Source organism: Zalophus californianus, chromosome 10, assembly GCF_009762305.2.
Source record: "Zalophus californianus isolate mZalCal1 chromosome 10, mZalCal1.pri.v2, whole genome shotgun sequence".
NCBI classification, from domain to species: domain Eukaryota; kingdom Metazoa; phylum Chordata; class Mammalia; order Carnivora; family Otariidae; genus Zalophus; species Zalophus californianus.
Window position 1 is genome coordinate 61,323,538 of NC_045604.1, and position 20,535 is coordinate 61,344,072.

The window sequence follows — 20,535 nt, forward strand, 5'->3', positions numbered from 1 at the left end:
GTTCATGATATAATATTAAGTAAAAAATTTAATTTTTCTATGTATCTAGCATACAATATCAAGCACTTCATTCCAGTTATGATAGGCCCTTAGAATAGAAGCTGAGACATGAATTTTCTTTCTAAGATTTGTGTCACCCCTCAGAAAATTCCATGGCCTCTTTTCCATCCCTGTTTCTATTAGCTGGATATGTTTGAAATGAGATTGGGGATCTTAGGAATTTGAGGAATTTGGATACAGTTAAATGAATGCTAATTTGCACTGGTTCTTTTGGGTCATTATTTACATGTGGATGATTTAATCATGTAGATGATCATCATGTACATGATTTAAAGTGTTCAAGGCTAAAGTCGATGGATGCGCTAAGTGTTGAGGTATGTTCTTACACCAGCAGATTCTCAAACCTAACAGAAGTATTAAGGCCAAAGGGGTAATTAAAGTCTGGAGCGTCATTAATGTTTTCCTGCAGTTGATATTCACATAATTCATTCATATTAAATGGGTGTGGGTAGGAAATACTGGTCTGCAAAATGTTGTACAAATTAAAGAAAGAAATAGCCAGCACCCAGAGTCCAAAATTAAACACAGTCTGGCATGGAAAAAGAAATCTCTCTACTCTATTTAATCCCATATTGTCGAACATTCCTGCCTTGGGTTATAAACACCTCTATTCCTTAACTAGAATCTAAGGAACTTGGGAACAAGAATTTTACCTTAGTCATCCTATGTCATTTTACCTGGGATACAATATGTGCTCAATAAGTGTTTGTGAATGAAGAAACAAATAACTGTAAAATATGAGTAAATATGATAATATGAAGATAGCTTCTTCCAGGTTAAGACAAGAATTTTATCATAAAAGTTTTGGCCCCTAATGCTAAGCATCTCACTGAAATGTCCTGTGAACTGATGAGCAAGCCTTTGGCAAGAAATACAACAACTGTCCCAGCCTCGGCTTCACCAGTGACCTGGGACTACAAATTTCCCAGGTTTCTAGTTCTGAAAATATTCATGGAAAATATGAAAATGAATTGACTCATCTAAAACAATATGAAACACAGTCCTTTTGGATGACCAGAATTTTTCAGTAAAGTAAGGATAACAGTGCTCCAATTAGGGATTCTTCTAGATTATTTCTTTAATTCTGAATCTACAGCTCAATATTTCATTTGATAAATAAATTTTTATTTTTACATTTTAAATATGCTAGATGATAAATAGTTAAACAGTTAAAAGTGGTATAATGTATAGGGTGGTATTACACATGCAAGCTTGTGTGTATCTAACATAACCCCTCCCGTTTTTCTTTTAATTTCCAGTGTTAAAAGGAAGCTTCATAATGACTGGGTTATGAAAATTAGATATATTACAGCCCTAAGTTGCTTTGGATCCTGCTCCTTAGACAGTGTTCATTCATTGGTTTTGGAATCCTTGAAGAGACTTGAGGATAATTTGTAAGTACAATAGTTTGTGTACATGAACATTCTGTGACTTTCAGACTTTTTACAACTAATAAGCCATGACAGCCTTGGAAATTTCAGACTAGTTTTTAGAAATTTCAGATGTTAACAATTCCATTTATTTGACATGATGAATTAGATTTTTAGGAGGAAATTGAAGTTATTCATGCAAATCTGAATATAATGTGTCCTCCTAGCAGTAATATGGCACATCTGTTGTTTATTGTCACAATCTATTGGAATAAATCAATGCAAGTGTATCTACAACTATATTTTCCAAATATAGTTCTGTGGGTAAAACTCTATACTTTGAAAATCATTCTTACAGGTCAGTTGGCTAGCCTGTGAATGTCTGTAGCACAAACATCATGTTCCATGTGTAATAAATACATGAAATGGCTTTCTTATAGACATGAAATTAATTTGAAGAGTATGTAGTCTTATTTTTTATCGGGTTAAATATTTATTAATAAGTATTAATGTATAATAATTATATAATATAACCATAACTATATAGTACTTATGTGTTAATAATTATATTAATATATGGTAACTATAAAACAGATGCTATATTTTAATTTTCAGTTTTAAAAATGCATTAAGTTATATGCTATAACATGGATAGACCTCAAAACATTATGTTAAGCGACAAAAGCCAGACACAAAAGACTGTACATTGAATGATCCCATTTAATTAAATGTCAAGAAAAGGCAAATTTATAGAGATAGACAGTAGATCAGTGGATGCCAGCCAAGAGGTGGTGGTGAGAGCAGGGATCTGAAGTGAGCACAAGGGAACTTTTTAGGATATTGAAAATGCTTCAAAACTTATTGTGGTGATCGTTATACAGCTATATAAATTTACTAAAAATAATTGAATTGGACACTTACAAATGAGTTAATTTTATGTTATATAAGTTATACCTCAACAAAATTATGTTAAAAAATGCATAGGGACTTCTAGTTTCCAGTCTAGCATGTGGAGTTTGGAAGTCATCACTCAGCCCTAACAACAGGTGAAAAAGACTAAACAAACTAAAAAATCAACAACTCTTCTTATATCCATCAAAGAAGCGAAGTCACAGATCAAACTGCTGCCCTCAAATTTGGAGAGACAGACAGGCATATACTAAGAATCACAACTTACCAGAGCAGAAATCCACAAGCAGATACCTCTGGGAAACAAACCAAAATACTGTGATAGGAAAACCTAAACTGTGATCGACAAATCGCTGGGGGCTCAACATAAAAACGTCTGAGAGTTAAAAACTCCAGGGACACAGTTAGAGGGGTCCCCATACTTTTGTGAATTTTACTTACAGGAGCTCAACCAGTTTCTCATGGTGAATATTGGAAAATCCTCTCCTGCTTCTGACAGGGGATAGGAAAATGCACCACATTCAAACATACCAAAACATTCTGTTCTTACAAAAGTCTGTCCTCAAGCAAAACTATCTTACCACAGCCTAAACTATTGGGGTTTTAAGACAGACTAAATGCCCTGGGGGAAAGGAAATATCCAACTCTAGATTACTCAAGCTTTCCACATAAGAGAAGGGAAATACCTAACTCCAGCTCACTCTAGCCATCCTGACCCACCTAAGGGGAAGGGAGGCTGCAGAACACTTGTGAAGTTCACAGTTCAGGGGCACAGGCTCACTAAAAGACTGAAATCTAATCAAAGGACTGTGGGCCACTTCCCTTTCACCCCACCCACTTTATCACCTCATTACGAAAGGCCATTTTGCAGCAGTTCCTTTTACACAATATATTATGTTCTACCATCAAGAAAAAATTACAAGTCATACCAAAAAGCAAAAACAGTTAGAAGAGATAGAGCAAGCATCAAACTAAACTCAGATATAGCAGGGATATTGGAATCCACAGACCAGGAAGGTAAAATAACTATGAGTAATATGGTAAGGGCTCTAATGGATAAAGTAGACACCGTGCAAAAAAAGATAGGTAATGTAAACAGAGAGATAAAAATTTTAATAAAGAATCAAAAAGAAATGCTAGAGATAAAAAAAAGAAATAAAGAATGCCTTGATTGGATCAAAAGTAGATTGACATGGTTGTGGAAAGAATCTCAGAACTTCAGAATATGTCCATAGACACTTCAAAAATGGAAGAAAAAAAAAGAGAAAGAAGACTGGAAAAAAAAAATGGAACAGGATATCCAAAAACTGTGGAACAACTACAAGAGTTATATGCATAATGGGAATTCCAGGAGAATAAAGAGAAAAAGGAAAAGAAGAAATATTTGAAGCAATAATTACTGAGAATTTCCCCCAAATTAATGTCAGATACCAAACCACATATCTACTAAGCTCAGAGAACATCACGCAGATAAATCAAAAAAAAAAATTACACTTAAACATATCATATTCAAACTGTAGAAGATTAAAGATGAAGAAAAAATCTTGACAGAAATCAGAGGGGGAAAAAGCACCTCACCCTTAGAAGAGGAAAGATAAAAATTATATCCAACTTCTCCTCAGAAACCAGGCAAGCAAGACAAAAGTGAAATGTTTAAAGTGGTGTGAGAAAAAATATGCCAAAACAGAAATTCTTGTTTTCTGCAAAATTATCCTTTCAAACTGAAGGATAAAGACTTTTTTGGATGAACAAAAATTGAGTGAATTTGTTGCCAGTGGACCTGCCTTCCAAGAAATATTAAAATTCTTCAGAGAGAAGAAAAATAATGTAGCTAGGAAACTCAGATCCACATAAAGAAAGGAAGAGCATTACAGAAGGAATAAGTGAAGGCAAAATAAAAACATTTATTTTGTTACTCTTAATTGATCTAACAGATAACAGTGTGTTCAAAATAATGGCAACAATGTGTTGAGATACATAGGTATATATGTGACCAAGGAATATATAACAGCACTTATAGAGAAATTTATAGCATTGGCTACATATATAGAAAAAGAAGAAAGATCTGGGGCTCCTGGGTGGCTCAGTTGGTTAAGCATCTGCTTTCGGCTCAGGTCATGATCCCAGCATCCTGGGATCAAGCCCTGCCTTGGGCTCCCTGCTCAGCTCTCCCTCTGCTCCTCCTCCCCCCACACTTGGACAAGATTGCTCTCTCTCTCAAATTAAAAAAAAAAATCTTAAAAAAAAAAGAAAAGAAGAAAGATCTAAAATCAATAATCTAAGCTTCCATGTCTGGGAACTAGAGAAAAATAGAAATTGTCTAAAGTAAGCAGAGAAAAAATAATAAAAATTACAACAGAAATCAATAAAATTAAAAAAGGAAGTCAATAGAGAAAATCAATAAAACCAAAAGTTGTTTCTTTGAAAAAATCAATAAAATTGTTAAAACTCTAGCCAGGATAAGGAAAAAAGAGAAGACACAAATTGCTATCAAAAATAAAGAAAGTAACATCACTACAGATCCTATAGACATTAAAAAGGTAAAGGAATATTATGAGCAACTCTATGCCCACAAATTTTTTAAACATATGATTTATTTTCTCCTCTTACTTTTTTTTCTCTTTTCTTTAAGTAGGTTCCATGCCCAGTGTGGAGCCCAACATGGGACTTGAACTCACAACCCTGAGATCAAGACCCGAGCTGAGATCAAGAGTCAGACACTTAACCACCTGAGCCACCCAGGTGTTCTTATACCCACAAATTTGACAATCTAGATACAATGAACCAATTCCCTGAAAGATATAATCTGCCAAAACTCACACAAGAAGATAGACAATCTGAATAGGCCTATATTTGTTAATGAACTTGAGTTAATAATAACCTTCTAAAACAAAAAGCATCAGGCCCAGTTGGATTTAATGGTAAATTCTACCATACACTTAAGGAAGAAATTATACCAATTCTCTACAGTCTGCTCCAGATGATAGAAGCAGAAGAAAACTTCCTTACCCATTCAATGAGGCCAATATCACCCTAATACCAAACCAGACAAAGGCACTACAAACAAAGAAAACTACAGACCAATGTCTCTTTTGAGTATAGATGCAAAAATCCTCAACAAAATAATAGTAAACTGAATTTAATTAGACACAAAAGGAAGTATATACCATGACCAGGTATGCAAAGCTGCTTCAATATTTGAAAATCATTTAAAGTAATCCATCATATCAACAGGTTAAGAAGAAAAATCACATGATCACATCAATAGATGCCTAAAAGTACTTGATAAAATTATCTATTCATGATAAAAACTCTAAATCAAGACACATATCTTATATTTTTCATACACACACAACTCAAAATGGATCATAGATGTAAATATAAAACACAAAACTATAAAACTTCTAGAATAAAATCTAAATAATCTTGGGTTTGGCAATGACTTTATAGATATAACACCAAAGGCATAATCCATGAAAGGAATGGTTAATAAGATGGACTTCATTAAAATTAAAAACTTATGCTCTGCCAAAGATATTGTCAAGAAAACAACAACAAAAGCCACAGACTGGGGGAAAATATTTGCAAAAGGCATATCTGATAAAGGACTCTTATCCAAAATATACCAAGAACTCTTAAAACTCAACAATAAGAAAACAAACAACCTAATTTTAAAAACAGGTCAAAAGATCTAAAGAGACACCTCACCAAAGAAAGTATAGAAATGGCAATAAGCACATGAAAAGATGTTCTGCATCATATGTCATTAAAGAAATGCAAATTGAAGCCACAAGGAATACGGCAAACCCATAGCTAACACCACACTCATTAAAAGCTAAAAGCTTTTCCTCTAGGATCAGGAACAAGACAAAAATGTCCACTTTTACCACTTTTATTTGACATAGTATTTGAAGTCCTAGCCAGAGCAAGTAAGAAGAAAAAGAAATAAAAGGTATTCAAATTGGAGAGAAAGAAGTAAAACTGTCACTATTTTCAGATGACATGATATTATATAGAGAAAGTACTAAAGACTCCGGAAAAAGCTGTTAAAACTAATAAATTAATTCAATAAACTGCAGGACACAAAATCAAATATACAAATATACAAAATATATACAAATATACAAAAATTAGTTGTGTTTCTACACAATAATAATGAACTATTGGAAAGAGAAATTAAGAAAATAATCTCATTTACAATTGCATCAAAAACAATACAATAGCTATGAATAAATTTCACCAAGGAGATGAAAGACTGACTACTGTAAGAGATAAATGAAAGAAATTGAAGAAGATACATAGAAATGAAAAGACATTCCATGATTATGGATTGGAGGAATTAATATTGTCACAATGTCCATACTACCCAAAGCAATGCACAAGTTCAACACAATCCCTATCAAAATTCCAAGGGTATTTTTTCACAGAAATAGAACAAACAATTCTAAAATTTGAATAGAACCACAAACAGCCCCACATAGGCAAAGCAGTCTTGAGAAAGAGTAACAAAGCTGGAGGCATTATGCTGTCTGATTTCAAACTGTATTGCAAAGCTATAGTAATCAAAATGGTATGGCATAGGTCTAAAAACAGACACATAGATCAATGGAACAGAATAGTAAGCCCAGAAATAAACTCACACATACACAATCAATTAATTATGATAAAGAAGCCAAGAATACACTATAGGGAAAGGACACTGTCTTCAATAAATGGTGTTGGGAAAACTGGTTAGCCACATGCAAAAAGAAACTGGACCCCTATCTCACACCATACACAAAAATTAACTCAAAATGGATTAAAGACTTGAATGTAAGAACTAAAGCTATAAAACTCCTAGTGTAAAATATAAGTGGGAAGATCCTTGACATTGATCTTGGCTGTGATGTCTTAAATCTGACACCAAAAGCAAAAACAACAAAGGCAAAAGTAAACAAGTGAGACTACACCAAACTAAAAAGCTTCTGTGTAGCAAAAGAAACCATCAGCAAAATGAAAAGGCCACCTACTGAATGGGAGAAAATATTTGCAAATCATACATCTGATAAGGGGCTAATATCCAAATATGTGTGTGTGTGTGTGTGTGTGTGTATAACTCATGCTACTCGAAAGCAAAAATAAAAATAAAAATTGAAAACTAAAAAATGGGCAGAAGATCCGAATAGAAATTTTTTTCAAAGAAAACATACAGATGGCCAAAAGGTACGTGAAAAGGTGCTCAACATCACCAGTCATCAGAGAAATGCAAATCAAAACCACAATGAGATATCACCTCACACCTGTTGGAATGGCTAAAGTCAAACATTCGATGCAATCTGTATCAAAATACCATCAACATTTTTCATGGAGCTGGAACATACAATCCTAAAATTTGTTTGGAACCAGAAAGAACCCCAAGTAGCCAAAGAGGAATGTTGAAAAAAGAAAACGAAAGCTGAAGCCATCACAATTCCAGACTTCCAGCTCTATTACAAAGCTGTAATCATCAAGACAGTATGGTACTGGCACAAAAACAGACACATAGATCAATGGAACAGAATACAGAACCCAGAAATGGACCCTCAACTCTTTGATCAGCTGGTCCTCAACAAAGTAAGTAAGAATTTATCCAATGGAAAAAAGACAGTCTCTTCAATCAATGGTGTTGGGAAAATTGGACAGTCACATGCAGAATGAAACACCATACACAAAAATAAACTCAAAATGGATAAAAGACCTAAATGTGAGACAGGAATCCATCAAAATCCTAGGGAGAACACAGGCAGCAACCTCTTTGACCTTGGCCACAGCAACTTCTTGCTACATATGTCTCCAAAGACAAGGGAAACAAAAGCAAAAATGTACTATTGGGACTTCATCAAGATAAAAAGCTTCTGTTCAGTAAACAGTCAACAAAACTAAAAGGCAACCTATGGAATGGGAGAAGATACTTGCAAATGTCTTACCAGTTAAAGGGCTAGTATCCAAAGTCTATAAAGAACTTATCAAACAGCATCCATTAAACAAAAAATCCAGTCAAGAAATGGGCAGAAGACATGATAAGACATTTCTCCAAAGAAGGCATACAAATGGCCAAAAAACACATGAAAAAATGCTTAACATCACTCAGCATCAGGGAAATACAAATCAAAACTACAATGAGATACCACCTCACAATGGTCAGAATGGCTAAAATTAACAAGTCAGGAAACAACAAATGTTGGTGAGGATGCTGAGAAGGGGGAACCCTCTTACACTCTTCATGGGAATGCAAACTGGTGCAGCCACTTTGGAAAACAGTATCGAGGTTCCTCAAGAAGTTAATAATAGAGCTACCGTTTGGCCCCGTAATTGTACTACTTGGTATTTATCCAAAGGATACAAACATAGTGATTCAAAGGGGCACATGCACCCCAATCTTTATAGCAGCAATGTCTACAAAAACCAAACTATGGAAAGAGCCCAGATGTCCATTGACAGATAAATGGGTAAAGAAGAGGTGGTATACATATACAATGGAATATTACTCAGCCATCAAAAAGAATGAAATCTTGCCATTTGAAATGACATAGATGGAACTAGAGGGTATTATCTAAGCAAAATAAGTCGGTGAGAGAAAGATAAATACCATATGATTTCACTTATATGTAGAATTTAAGACACAGAACAGGTGAACATAGGGGAAGGGAAGGAAAAATAAAACAAGATGAAAATTGAAGGGAGACAAACCATAAGAGACACTGAACACTAGGAAGCAAACTGAGGGTTGCTGGAGAGGAGGTGGGTGGGTGGAAGGGATAATTGGGTGATGGGCATTAAGGAGGGCACTTGATGTAGTGAGTACTGGGTGTTACATGTGACTGATGAATCACTAAATTCTACCTCTGAAACTAATAAAAAAAAAAAGAAAGAAAGAAATACCAAGTGACGATGTGGAGAAAAGGGAACCCTGGTGTATTGTTGGTGGGAATGTAATTTGGTGCAGCTGCTATGGAAAACAGTACAGAAGTTCCTCAAAATATTAAAAATAGAACTACCATATGATGCAATATTCCATTTCTGGGTATTTATCTGAATAACATAAAACATGAATTCAAAAAGATATATGCACCCCCAAGTTTATTACAGTATTATTTACAATAGCCAAAATATGGAAACAAAGTAAGTGTCCATTGATGGATGAATGGATAAAGAAAATTGGTATGTATGTAGAATGCAATATTATTCAGCCATAAAAAAAGAATTAAATCTTGCCATTTGTGACAACATGAATGAACCTGAAGGGTTATGTCAAGTGAAATAAGCCAGACACAGAGAGACAAATACTGCATGTTATCACTTACATGAGGGATACAAAAAAAAAAAAAAAAAGTCAACCTCATAGAAACTAGGAGTAGAGAAGTGGATGCCAGGGGCTTGGGTGTTGGCAGAAATAGGGAAAAGTTGGAAAAATGTATAAACTTTCGGTTATAAATGAGTAAGATCTGAAGATCTAATGTATAACATGGTGACTGTAGTAGATAACACTATATTATATAACTGAAATTTACTGAGAGTATAACTTAAATGTTCTCAGAAGAAAAGAAAGAAAGAAAGAAAGAAAGAAAGAAAGAAAGAAAGAAAGAAAGAAAGAAAGAAAGAAAGAAAGAAAGAAAGAAGAGAAAGAAAGAAAAAGAAAGGAAGGAAGGAAGGAACTCAGCTGGAGAGAAGGGAAGAGAAGGAAGGAAGGGAAGGGAAGGGAAGGGAAGGGAAGAAAAGAAAGAAAGAAAAAGAAAGAAAGAAATAAAGAAAGAAAGAAAGAAAGAAAGAAAGAAAGAAAGAAAGAAAGAAAGAAAGAAAGAAAGAAAGAAAGAAAGAAAGAAAGAAAGAAAGAAAGAAAGAAAGAAAGAAGAAAGAAAGAAAGAAAGAAAGAAAGAAAGAAAGAAAGAAAGAAAGAAAGAAAGAAAGAAAGAAAGAAAAAGAAAGAAAGAAAGAAAGAAAGAAAGGAGAAAGAGAGAAAAGAAAGAAAGAAAGAAAGAGAGGAAAGAAAGAAAGAAGAAAGAAAGAAAGAAAGAAAAAGAAAGAAAGAAAGAAAGAAAGAAAGAAGGAGAGAAAAGAAAGAAAGAAAGAGAGAAAAGAAAGAAAGAAAGAAAGAAAGAAGGAAAGGAAGAGGGAAAGAAAGGGGCATCTGGGTGGCTCAGTCGGTTAAGCGTTGGACTCTTGATTTTGGCTCAGGTCATGATCTCAGGGTCATGCTTGGGATTCTCTCTCTCCCTCTACCCCTCTCCCACTCTCTCTCTCAAAAGAAAAAGAGAGAGAGAGAGAGAAGAGAAGAAGAAAGAAAGGAAAAGGTAAATATATGAGGTAATGGATATGTTAATTAACTTGATGGGGGTGAATCCTTTCACAATGTATTCATATATCAGATCCAAAAAAAAAATGAAACGATAAAATAAAAAACAAAACACTAAGGGTCAAACTTTAAGATTATAAAACTCCTTCTTGATGATTTAATTCCATTCTTTAAAATACATTTTCTTTTTTTTATTAACATATAATGTATTACTTGTTTCAGAGGTATAGGTCTGTGATTCATCAGTCTTACACAATTCACAGCGCTCACCATAGCACATACCCTCCCCAATGTCTATCACCCAGCCACCCCATCCCTCCCACCCCCCTCCACTCCAGCAACCCTCAGTTTGTTTCCTGAGATTGAGAGTCTCTTATGGTTTGTCTCCCTCTCTGGTTTCATCTTGTTTCATTTTTCCCTCTCTTCCTCTATGATCCTCTGTCTTGTTTCTCAAATTCCTCATATCAGTGAGATCATATGATACTTGTCTTTCTCTGATTGACTTATTTTGCTTAGCATAATACCCTCTAGCTCCATCCACGTTGTTGCAAATGGCAAGATGTCTTTTTTTGATGGCTGCATAATATTCCATTGTATATATGGACCACCTCTTCTTTATGCATTCATCTGTCGATGGACATCTCAGCTCTTTCCATAGTTTGGCTATTGTGGACATGGCTGCTATAAAATTGCAGGGCAGGTGCCCCTTCAGATCCCTACATTTGTATCTTTGGGGTAAATACCCAGTAGTGCATAAAATTCATTTTCTTGATTATAATAATTTTTTTATGAATTTCAGCTTTACTATCTAAAGAGTTGGTGAGTTGCACTGACACTGAATCATAGCTGGAGGACTTGGGTTCAACTAAAAGACAGCTAGGCAAAATAGTGATAGTCTATTTATCCCACTAACAAAACACAAATGATAACTTCTAGGTCCTTCCTGTTGAGTTCTTTTTTTTTTTTAGAGAGAGTGTGCAAGCTGGGGTGGGGAGGGGCAGAGGGAGAGAAAGAATTCCAAGCAGCAAGCAGGCTCCACACCCAGTGACCCAGTGTGGAGCCCCACGCTGGGCTTGATCTCACAACCCTGAGATCATGATGTGAGCCAAAACCAAGAGTCAGTGGTTCAACTGACTGAGCCACCCAGGCGCCCGTCTATTGAGCTTTTAATTTTTTTCTCAATATGCTATGAGAGCACATCTTTTTTTTTTTCTTTTAAAGATTTTATTTGTTTATTTGACAGAGAAAGACATCGCGAGAAAGGGAACACAGGCAGGGGGAGTGGGAGAGGGAGAAACAGGCTTCCCACTGAGCAGGGAGCCCAATGCGGGGCTCAATCCCAGGACCCTGGGATCATGACCTGAGCCGAAGGCAGACGCTTAATGACTGAGCCACCCAGGAGCCCCTCTACTGAGTTTTTTTTGTTGTTGTTATTTTTTTATTGTTATCTTAATCACCATACGTTACATCATTAGGTTTTGATGTACTGTTTCATGATTCATTGTTTGTGCATAACCTCTATTGAGTTTTTTAATGAAATTCACAAAAAGTGAGAGGAAAAGATAGCCTCCACACATACAGAGCTAGAATTTCTTTAAATTCCAAGATTTTCAATTTAAGAAACAGACTAACAAAATTAGAAATTTTACAGAAGAAAAGAATATCACATTTCTAAAATGACTGACTACCCTACATTTTCTTGAAAGTTACAGTCTTCATGAAAGACACGTATTTTCCCCTCATTTAGAAAAAGATAAAAATGTTTATCTTGATGTATAACATATTGCACTGAGAAATGAATTAAAAACTTTTCACAGCACATTAAAAACAGTTTCATTTCTTAACGCCAGATCTGATTCCACAAATATCATTTCTATGGCATAATTAATTTTCACTTAGTTTCCGTAACATAATTAACTACTAGTGATTACACTCTGACATTTTAAAGGAGTGCATTTCTGACACATTTAATTAAGAAATAGATGCAACTTAATTTCTAATTGATTTTGTATTATGTTGGCGATTTATAATACATTCATGCCCATAAAGAAGCTTTTGTGAAACCATATGAACTATAATATGCCCTGTGGCCCTATGAAAGATACATATTCTACTTCAACATCCAGAGAAAGGATTTTCATTTCCAAGATACACAAATCTACAGACATGATTTTGCCCACACAAAGAGAGTTACCAGGGTAATTCTAACAGTCAATATGGTAACCAGAAAGCTATACATAGGTCATGCAGTTCAGCCTTTAATCCAGAAGTGTATCAGTGATTCAACAAATATTTACTAAGTCACTATGTGTTAAGCACCATGGACAATACAATATGTTTAAGGCATGACCCCTGCCTTTAAATGCTTGAAATCTAAGAGGGAAGACAAGAAATACAGCTATAAACCCAGTGGCATGCTGGAGTCAGCTCATATCAGCTTATGAGAGCTGATTGCTAAGATTTCAAGAAATTTGACAAACTTGTTGAACACACTACCATCATTTAAAATTTAATTATATAAGCTCACAATTCCATTATATTAAAAACAAAAGCAATAAATACTAAAAACTCATCACTTTTTATTTTACTACATTTTACTATTATGTATATTCTTGAGGATTTTATGTCCTTAAGGACATAGGAATACTATACAATGGCGTGCAACCGTGTATCTTTTCCCAACCTCAAGTTCAGAGATGTCACGTTGCTAGTTTGAAATTAGCCACCATAGGAATATTTATACCATGGAAAACAGCAAATGCTATAAACCAACGACCTCCCCCACCCCCACTTCCCTGGCCCTTACTGAATATTAAACATTTACAGCATACAACTGCATAGGATAATTCACATTGCAAGCAGAACACGTTAAATTTCTGTTGAATGGTTTATGGTTATAGGCATCATAGGAGCTCAGAAAAAGGAGTGATAAATGATAGTATTCTAGCAAGCCCTAGAGATAAGAACAAGTCTTTTATAGAGGACTATGAAAATAAATTTGGCAGGGATTTTATTAAACAAGAGAGGTTATGGCAGCTAATAATAAGCATGCCAAGTCGGCTTTTGAATGAATTAGGTGGCTTATTTCTTCCTAAAGACTATCTTTACACTGGTGTGTTTAATTGTGTATTGGCAATCTCACACTGCAAAATAGAAATCAAAACATTGTTCTGAACAATATTGACAAGCATCTAGAAGTTTTGTCTCCAGAACCCCCAGTGTCCCTCTCTGGCTGCTGTGTCTTACATTTTTGGCTCTTGAAGGCTCTGACTTCCTCTGTGCCTTCTCAGTGACCTCAATGAGGTCTCTGATCCTTCATTTCCCCCATTAGCTCCAATTTCATCAGCTCCCTCCTGACTTCCTTCTCTCCCTCTCCACCTGGACTCCAGGTTAGGCATCTAATCTCATATCTCACCAACATTCTTCTTTGCCATGCATCCCTCCTCTGCTGTGCATCACCATCCACTGTGCATCCCCTTCTGCCATGCACCAGTCAGCAGAATCCCAATCCTTCTGCTCAACAGAGCCCTTTGCCCAGGCTCCCAGACCTTTATGTCCTCATTGCTCCCTATCTGGTTCCCTCAGACTATTCCCAGCTTGAGTTCTGTTCACTCTCCAAGGATGTCCCATCTTACACGACCACAAAACCCTGAGGCCTTTGGAGTAATTCCCAACAGCCCAGGTCATTTGGAATTTTCTATATCCACACCTATCCTTGATCTTTCCTGTTTGTTTTAGAGGTTGAAACATCAAACCCTCCATCATTGGCCTCGCATTTTTTAAACTCCTTCTCCAGGATCTTGCTAATCAGTTTCTCCCACTCTCTCATTTCCATCTATAATACTCAAGTCTCTTCTGATGTGAGTAATGCTTTTCTTGACATATGATCTCCTTTGAACTATCATACTATACTTCTGGAAAAAGTACTCTGCACTCACTGTCTCCACTATCTTGATATTACGTGTTCCCTCTATAATCCTCTCTCATATAGCCTTTCCCCCTTCTACTCTGTAGAAGAGACTCGCAAATTGGCCAATGTCTACATTGTAAAACTGACAGAAACTTAACATATCAGAGAGCCTCGGGGCATTCAGCATTACTTATCTCACTCACTGAAACTGTTCTCTCATCTCTTGGGAAGCCGGGGTTTTCTCCTGGTATCTTACTATTCCTTTTCCTTGTGACTCCTCTTTTTGTGTCTGCTCTTGAGTACTCTCCTTAGCCATGTTCTCTAGAGTACTCTCCTTAGCCAACTTTAATTCTCACTTTCTAGGCTCTTCTTGGGTGATGTTCCTCTTCTCTAGCCTACTAACACCGATATGCTGATGAAACCCAAACCATCTTGAATTTTGGACTTGGTACACCTGCTCACCATCTCCACTTGGATATCTCATAGCCCCTCAAACTCATAGGTGCATAACTGAACTTAACTCCCCCACCTCTTAATCTGTATATTTTATAGGATTTTTAATTTCTCTTGATCCATCAAATCATCCTAGGCAGAAATCTGGCAACCCCTCGTGACTCCTTCCTTTCCCTCAGTGCCCACAAACCACCAATCAATAAATTCATCTGTATTCTCTTACATAAACACTTGTTGAATCTGTCTTATCTTCTGTATCTCTATCCCCCTAGGCTATTATCTCCAACTGCTGTCTTACCTTAATTTTATCCCTGCCAAAACTGTTGCCCATTAGTCTTCCAGAGTATTCTTATGAAGATGATATCCAACCACCTCAATACCTTTCATGTTTCTCCATCCCCTACCATAGCACTTCCATAGTCTGGTCCCACCAGCCTCTCCACCTTGTTCCTTTCACTGCCTTGTACTCAGGTTCCCATAACTCCGAGCCTGTGGCTGCTCCCTGGATACCCCATGCTGGGATTTCGTACATGTTTGGTACCTCAAATACTCTTCCCACTCTTCCTCTCCTTCTCTTCCTTCAACCTCCATAATCTTGTTTGATTTTTGGAAAGAGGAAAATTTTTTGTTTTTAATTTTTTTCCAATTTTATTGAGGTATAATTGACCCCATAATCCTTCAAGGATAAGTTGATACCAACTCTAGGAAATTTTCCTAACCCTCTCCCAGTACCTCCTTTCTCAGCTGGGTTAGGTATCCTTTTTGTGCCTCAGTCTTTTTATTTATTATCTTTTAATTATGTTTAAGGGTGTGTCATTACAAGACACCAAGCTTGTTGAGAGTTAGTAATATATCCAACATTGTCTAATTGTCCTATAACTTGAGGAATTTGGTGACTCCAGAAGAAGCTCTAAAGTCTGAATTTTCGTTTGTTTAGCAAATACTTACTGATGAGTTACTATGTTTGAGACACTGTTCTATGTGCTGGGAATTTAAAGATGAATAAGACTAGGTCCTTTATCTTGTGGCTAATTAGGGGGAAAGCAAAGAGATTCCCACAGAGGACGATAAATGTCGTGATATAGATATTAGAGAAGTGTAAAGAGGAGCAGAAGAAAGTTCTTAGAACATCTTACATAGGATTTTGAAGGGAGAAAAATTGGGGAAGGCTTCCTGAAGAAGGTGTCATGCATGCTGAGTTTTGAAGACCTGGTAAGAATTAGCCAGGCAAAGCAATTGTATGAGAGTGGATAAATACCCACATTAAAGACCTGGAATTTACAAAGGTATGTAGGTGAAAAAGAAAATAGTGAGTTCTAGAAATTCTAAGTGGCTCAATATGATTAGAGTACAGAAAGGGAGAAGGGTTGGGAAAGATGAGGAGGGACAAGGCAAACATGAAAAGACCTGCATATCAGACTGAAGAGCTGGAATATTAATCTGAGAGCTGTATGAGCTATTGACTGCTTGGGCCAGGAGAACAGTCAATGAGGTGTTTTTGACAGACTGCCCTAGCAGCGAGGAGAATGGGTTGGGGAAGGAGGAGGCAGGTTGGAAAGGAGGAGATGACTGGGAAGATAGGGTAATAGTTCAGAAAGGAAATGATGAGAGCTTGAACTTAACTGGTAAAAGTAAGAATGGAGAGAGAATAGATCCATGTATAATCTATAAGAATTGGCAACCTACTGGATGAGAGGAATAAAGAGAAGAATCTAAGTTTTATTTTTTCATTTGCAACCATATTTATTGCATATGTATTATATACCAAAAACTGTTCCAAGAATTAATAAAATGGTATGCAAAAAAGACCAACTCTCTCCTCTCCTGGAGCACATTGTCTAGTGGGACAGACATAATCCAATAAATGATACAAATTGAGGAAATGAAGTAGGGTTATAGGATAAAGTGACCAGAGACAGTATTTTTGGTAGGATAGTCAGGAGAGACTGCTCTGGGGAGCTCACATTTGAGCAAAGAGCTAAATGAAGTGAAGAGCAAATCATGCAAAATCCAGAGGAAGTCTTAGAGCAGCAGGTGGCTGCTGGGCTTCTGGCTGGGAGGACTGTTTGCATGGCTGTGCTATTTACTAAGAGAGAATGGGAGTAAAGAAATAAGTTTACAAGGAAGCAAATGAGTTCTAATGTCACTTCTGCCACTTATTTGTTGGCCGAGTGGTCTTGGGCATGTTACTTGTCTGAACCTCAATAACCTTATTAATGAATCGGGATAATACCTTCTTATCTCCCGGATTTTTGTGCTGCTCAAATAAGCTGAGATGAGTGAAGGTCCCTTGAAAACTGTAAAATACTATAATAATTAAAAGGTTTATTATTTGCTTATAGACGTTTATGTTCTTTCACAAAGAATTGATTTTTAAAGAACACTTTAAGTTCTGTGTGCTGTCAAAGTCCATAATAATGACAATACTGGGGGAAAAGAAAGGCACTAATCTTTTCCTTGGGGAATAAGTTATGATGGGGCCCATATTCCTTTTTACCAAGCATTAAGATCTGTCAAACAAGTGGTGAATCTTTTGTTAGGTTTTAAATAAGATAGTAATCTTTTTTATCTCATTTAGATTGTATACCTTCTTTTTGTGAGGGAAAATATGTCCTTCAACTAGCAGGATTCTAAGCAAATCTAATTCCCTCCCCCTCCCCCCAGTGGAGTAACCTCAAGAGCAGGACTTAGTTGTTCACGCTCTCCTTCTCTTATTTTATTCCTCTTTATGCTGCATCCCAATCCATCTTCCCGTGTGTGCACAAACACACACCACACACACACACGCACATGCACATGCACACACACACATACACACAGGCAACCTTTCTATTGGGTTTAATATATCTTTTTGTTTATACATTTCCTTAAAAATGTACATTTGTATGTATTTTTAATTTATGTAATGGCATTATAGGGAATTTAAATTCCTACTCTGCACAGTGTTCCACAGATTTGGTACTTAGTAGTTGTAAATGCTTAGATTAGCTAGAAGGTTTTATTTTTTCAAACTAGCCAGTACTTTCTGGTCTTTGCTCTGAAAAGTATCTATTTTGCAAGAGTCAGGATTTTGTCTTTGAGCCCAATTCTGAGCTTCCTAGTATTTACCATAATGCCTGGAACATGGTTGATGATCCATTCAGCCTGAGGGAGTCAGGAGACAGAGGTAAAAATACTCAGACAGCCTCAGCAAATGGTGATCATCGATCTATTCAGTCAGATTCTGGCTGAGTTTTTCAACTATTTCCTTGGGCCACTCTTGTAAATCTAGAAGCTAAAGAGATTTCTCAAGTGATACAGTATAATAATGTTTTCCCGAACTGCCGGTGCCATTGGAGAGTCATCTCAATAGAAGGAGAGTCTGGTCCACTTCATCCCTAGATTCAACATATTCCTATTTCTGCAATTTCCTATAATGAGTCTTAAGTTGAGCCAGATGAAACTTCAATTATACTAATACATAATTGGCCAGCTGTTAAAATGGGAGCCAGCACAGTTCCCCAAAAGGCAGGAAAAAACTCCTCTCGAAAAAATTTCCATTTCAAACATGATTACCATTTTGGTTATAATTTTGTATGGTAATTTCACAAATGGAGTTTTGTACCAGCAAGAAAATGAACATCTGCAATTAATTATGCCATACAAAGCAGGTTGGCCTGTTGCAAGACATACATTGAACCTTTAACCCTTTGATAGCTTGACAATTTCCCAGAGATGAGCAGCTAACTATTCAGCATTACTTTTTCTCAGTTACTCAATTTGGTGGCAGGTCATTATATTGGAAAGTGTATAGTACCCTCAGTTGAATCCTGTGGAGCCAGACAGAACTGGTTTCTGCCCTAGCACTCACTAGCTTTGTGACCACCGGACACCATGCTCTCAATACCATTAGCTCTTCTTCATCTTTAGATGGGAATGAATATACCTACCTTATAGTCTTATAAAAAGTACCTAAGTTAACTCATGTAAAGTGCCTGGCTTAATGCCTGGCACATAGTTATTACTCACTAAATGTAGGTTTCTTTCTTTGTTCCCTTCATAAAGATACTGAAATGCATCAGAAAAATGAATTTGAATACTGAGAACAGGTGGAGTGATTGCAGAGCTGTCCTGGTTTGGGCTTTGTGCTCCTGCATCTAGATTAGGGGTAATAAAACCCCGTAGGCCAAATCCAGCAGGCCACCTTTTTTGTAACATCTACAAACCAAAAATGATTTTTATATTTCCAGATTGTTGAACAAATCAAAAGAATAATCACATTTCATGACCCATGAAAGTTATATGAAATTCAAATTTCTTCGCTCATAAAGTTGTATGGAAACATAACCATGCTTGCTCATTTATGTATTATTTATGGTTGTTTTCAGGCTACAGTGGCAGAATTGAGTAGTTGGAACAACAGAGCCTATATGGCAAAGTGTAAAATATTTATTATTTGGTTCCTTAAAGAAAAAGATTGCCAACTCCTGATCTAGAGGTTTCTGTTGGACTCTCCCTTGTCCCTTGGGAATGGGCACAGTATGGGTCAATGGTAGGTAATAGTGCAGAGTGTGGACCACTTAAAGAAAAATACCTTAATGTGAGGCACTCTTAAATTTCTTACTTCACATCTACAAGGAGAAAATGAAAATGCTTTCTTCCTCACTCCCTGCCTTCACTTCCACCAACTACCCCCACCTCCAAGGGGAGAAAAGACACTTGCTCAATGGCTCTTCTTTATCAATCACAGGATTTCCGCCCCTGCCCGAGTGCCTTCCTGTCTGGGCACCATCTTACATTCAGTAAACAACCCTTCTCCTGTAACATGCACCTCACCCCAGTCACCCCTTTAATTTCCATCTGACTAACGTCTTCCCTCCCAGACTTGCATTTGGGTGACAGCAACAGGGAAGCTGAGGTGAAGGACACTATCATTCAGTTAGTGCCTTTTGATAGTAGAGTGGGTTTTTTATTGTTTTGAAAGAAATTGTCAGAAAATGTTTCCCTTTCAAAAGTGCTATTGTCTCAAGAGGACCAGTGCAAACTTCAGAGGGAACTTCCCAGAATCAGTACATTTCTAATCTGTGACTCTGGAAAGGGGCATTGTCAATCAGGTATTCATTTCTTAAGGATATTCAAACAAATATTTATTGGAAGCCTTCAATGCTCAGAGTACCATGGTATCTACATTTTATTTTCTATGGAATGGATCACGTGGGCCTACCTTGTACATGAGACTGAGCCTGGTGCCATCATGCTATGGGTGGTGTTTAGGGGTTCACTGACGCACCCTGGCCAACGGGGCAGCCCTCCCACCCCCTCTCACCCACCACCCCATCCTTGAGGAGGGAGCATGGTGTGGAGAACCTGGGCTCAAGTTTAAAGACAACCAAATATTTCCCTGCATTGTAAGATATGAGTAGAAACACTCTTCACTGTTTAGATATAAAATGCTATAGATGGAGTGGTTGGGGGTGGGAGGGATGGGGTGGCTGGGTGATAGACATTGGGGAGGGTATGTGCTACGGTGAGCGCTGTGAATT

The 20,535-nt window shown here is 36.7% G+C and overlaps 1 protein-coding gene across 6 annotated transcripts in view; it reads left to right on the forward strand.

Annotated features, from left to right (window-relative positions):
- WDR64 (WD repeat domain 64) overlaps positions 1-20,535 on the forward strand; it is a 153,832-nt gene that overhangs the window by 31,668 nt on the left and 101,629 nt on the right. For all 6 annotated transcript variants that reach the window (XR_003523036.2, XM_027611248.2, XM_027611249.2 and 3 more), the window contains one exon: positions 1,320-1,454. Coding sequence is in view for 5 of the 6 variants with exons in the window: in XM_027611248.2 (XP_027467049.2) it covers positions 1,320-1,454 (135 nt within the window). In the remaining variant the exon portion in view is untranslated. The remainder of the gene's footprint in view (positions 1-1,319; positions 1,455-20,535) is intronic.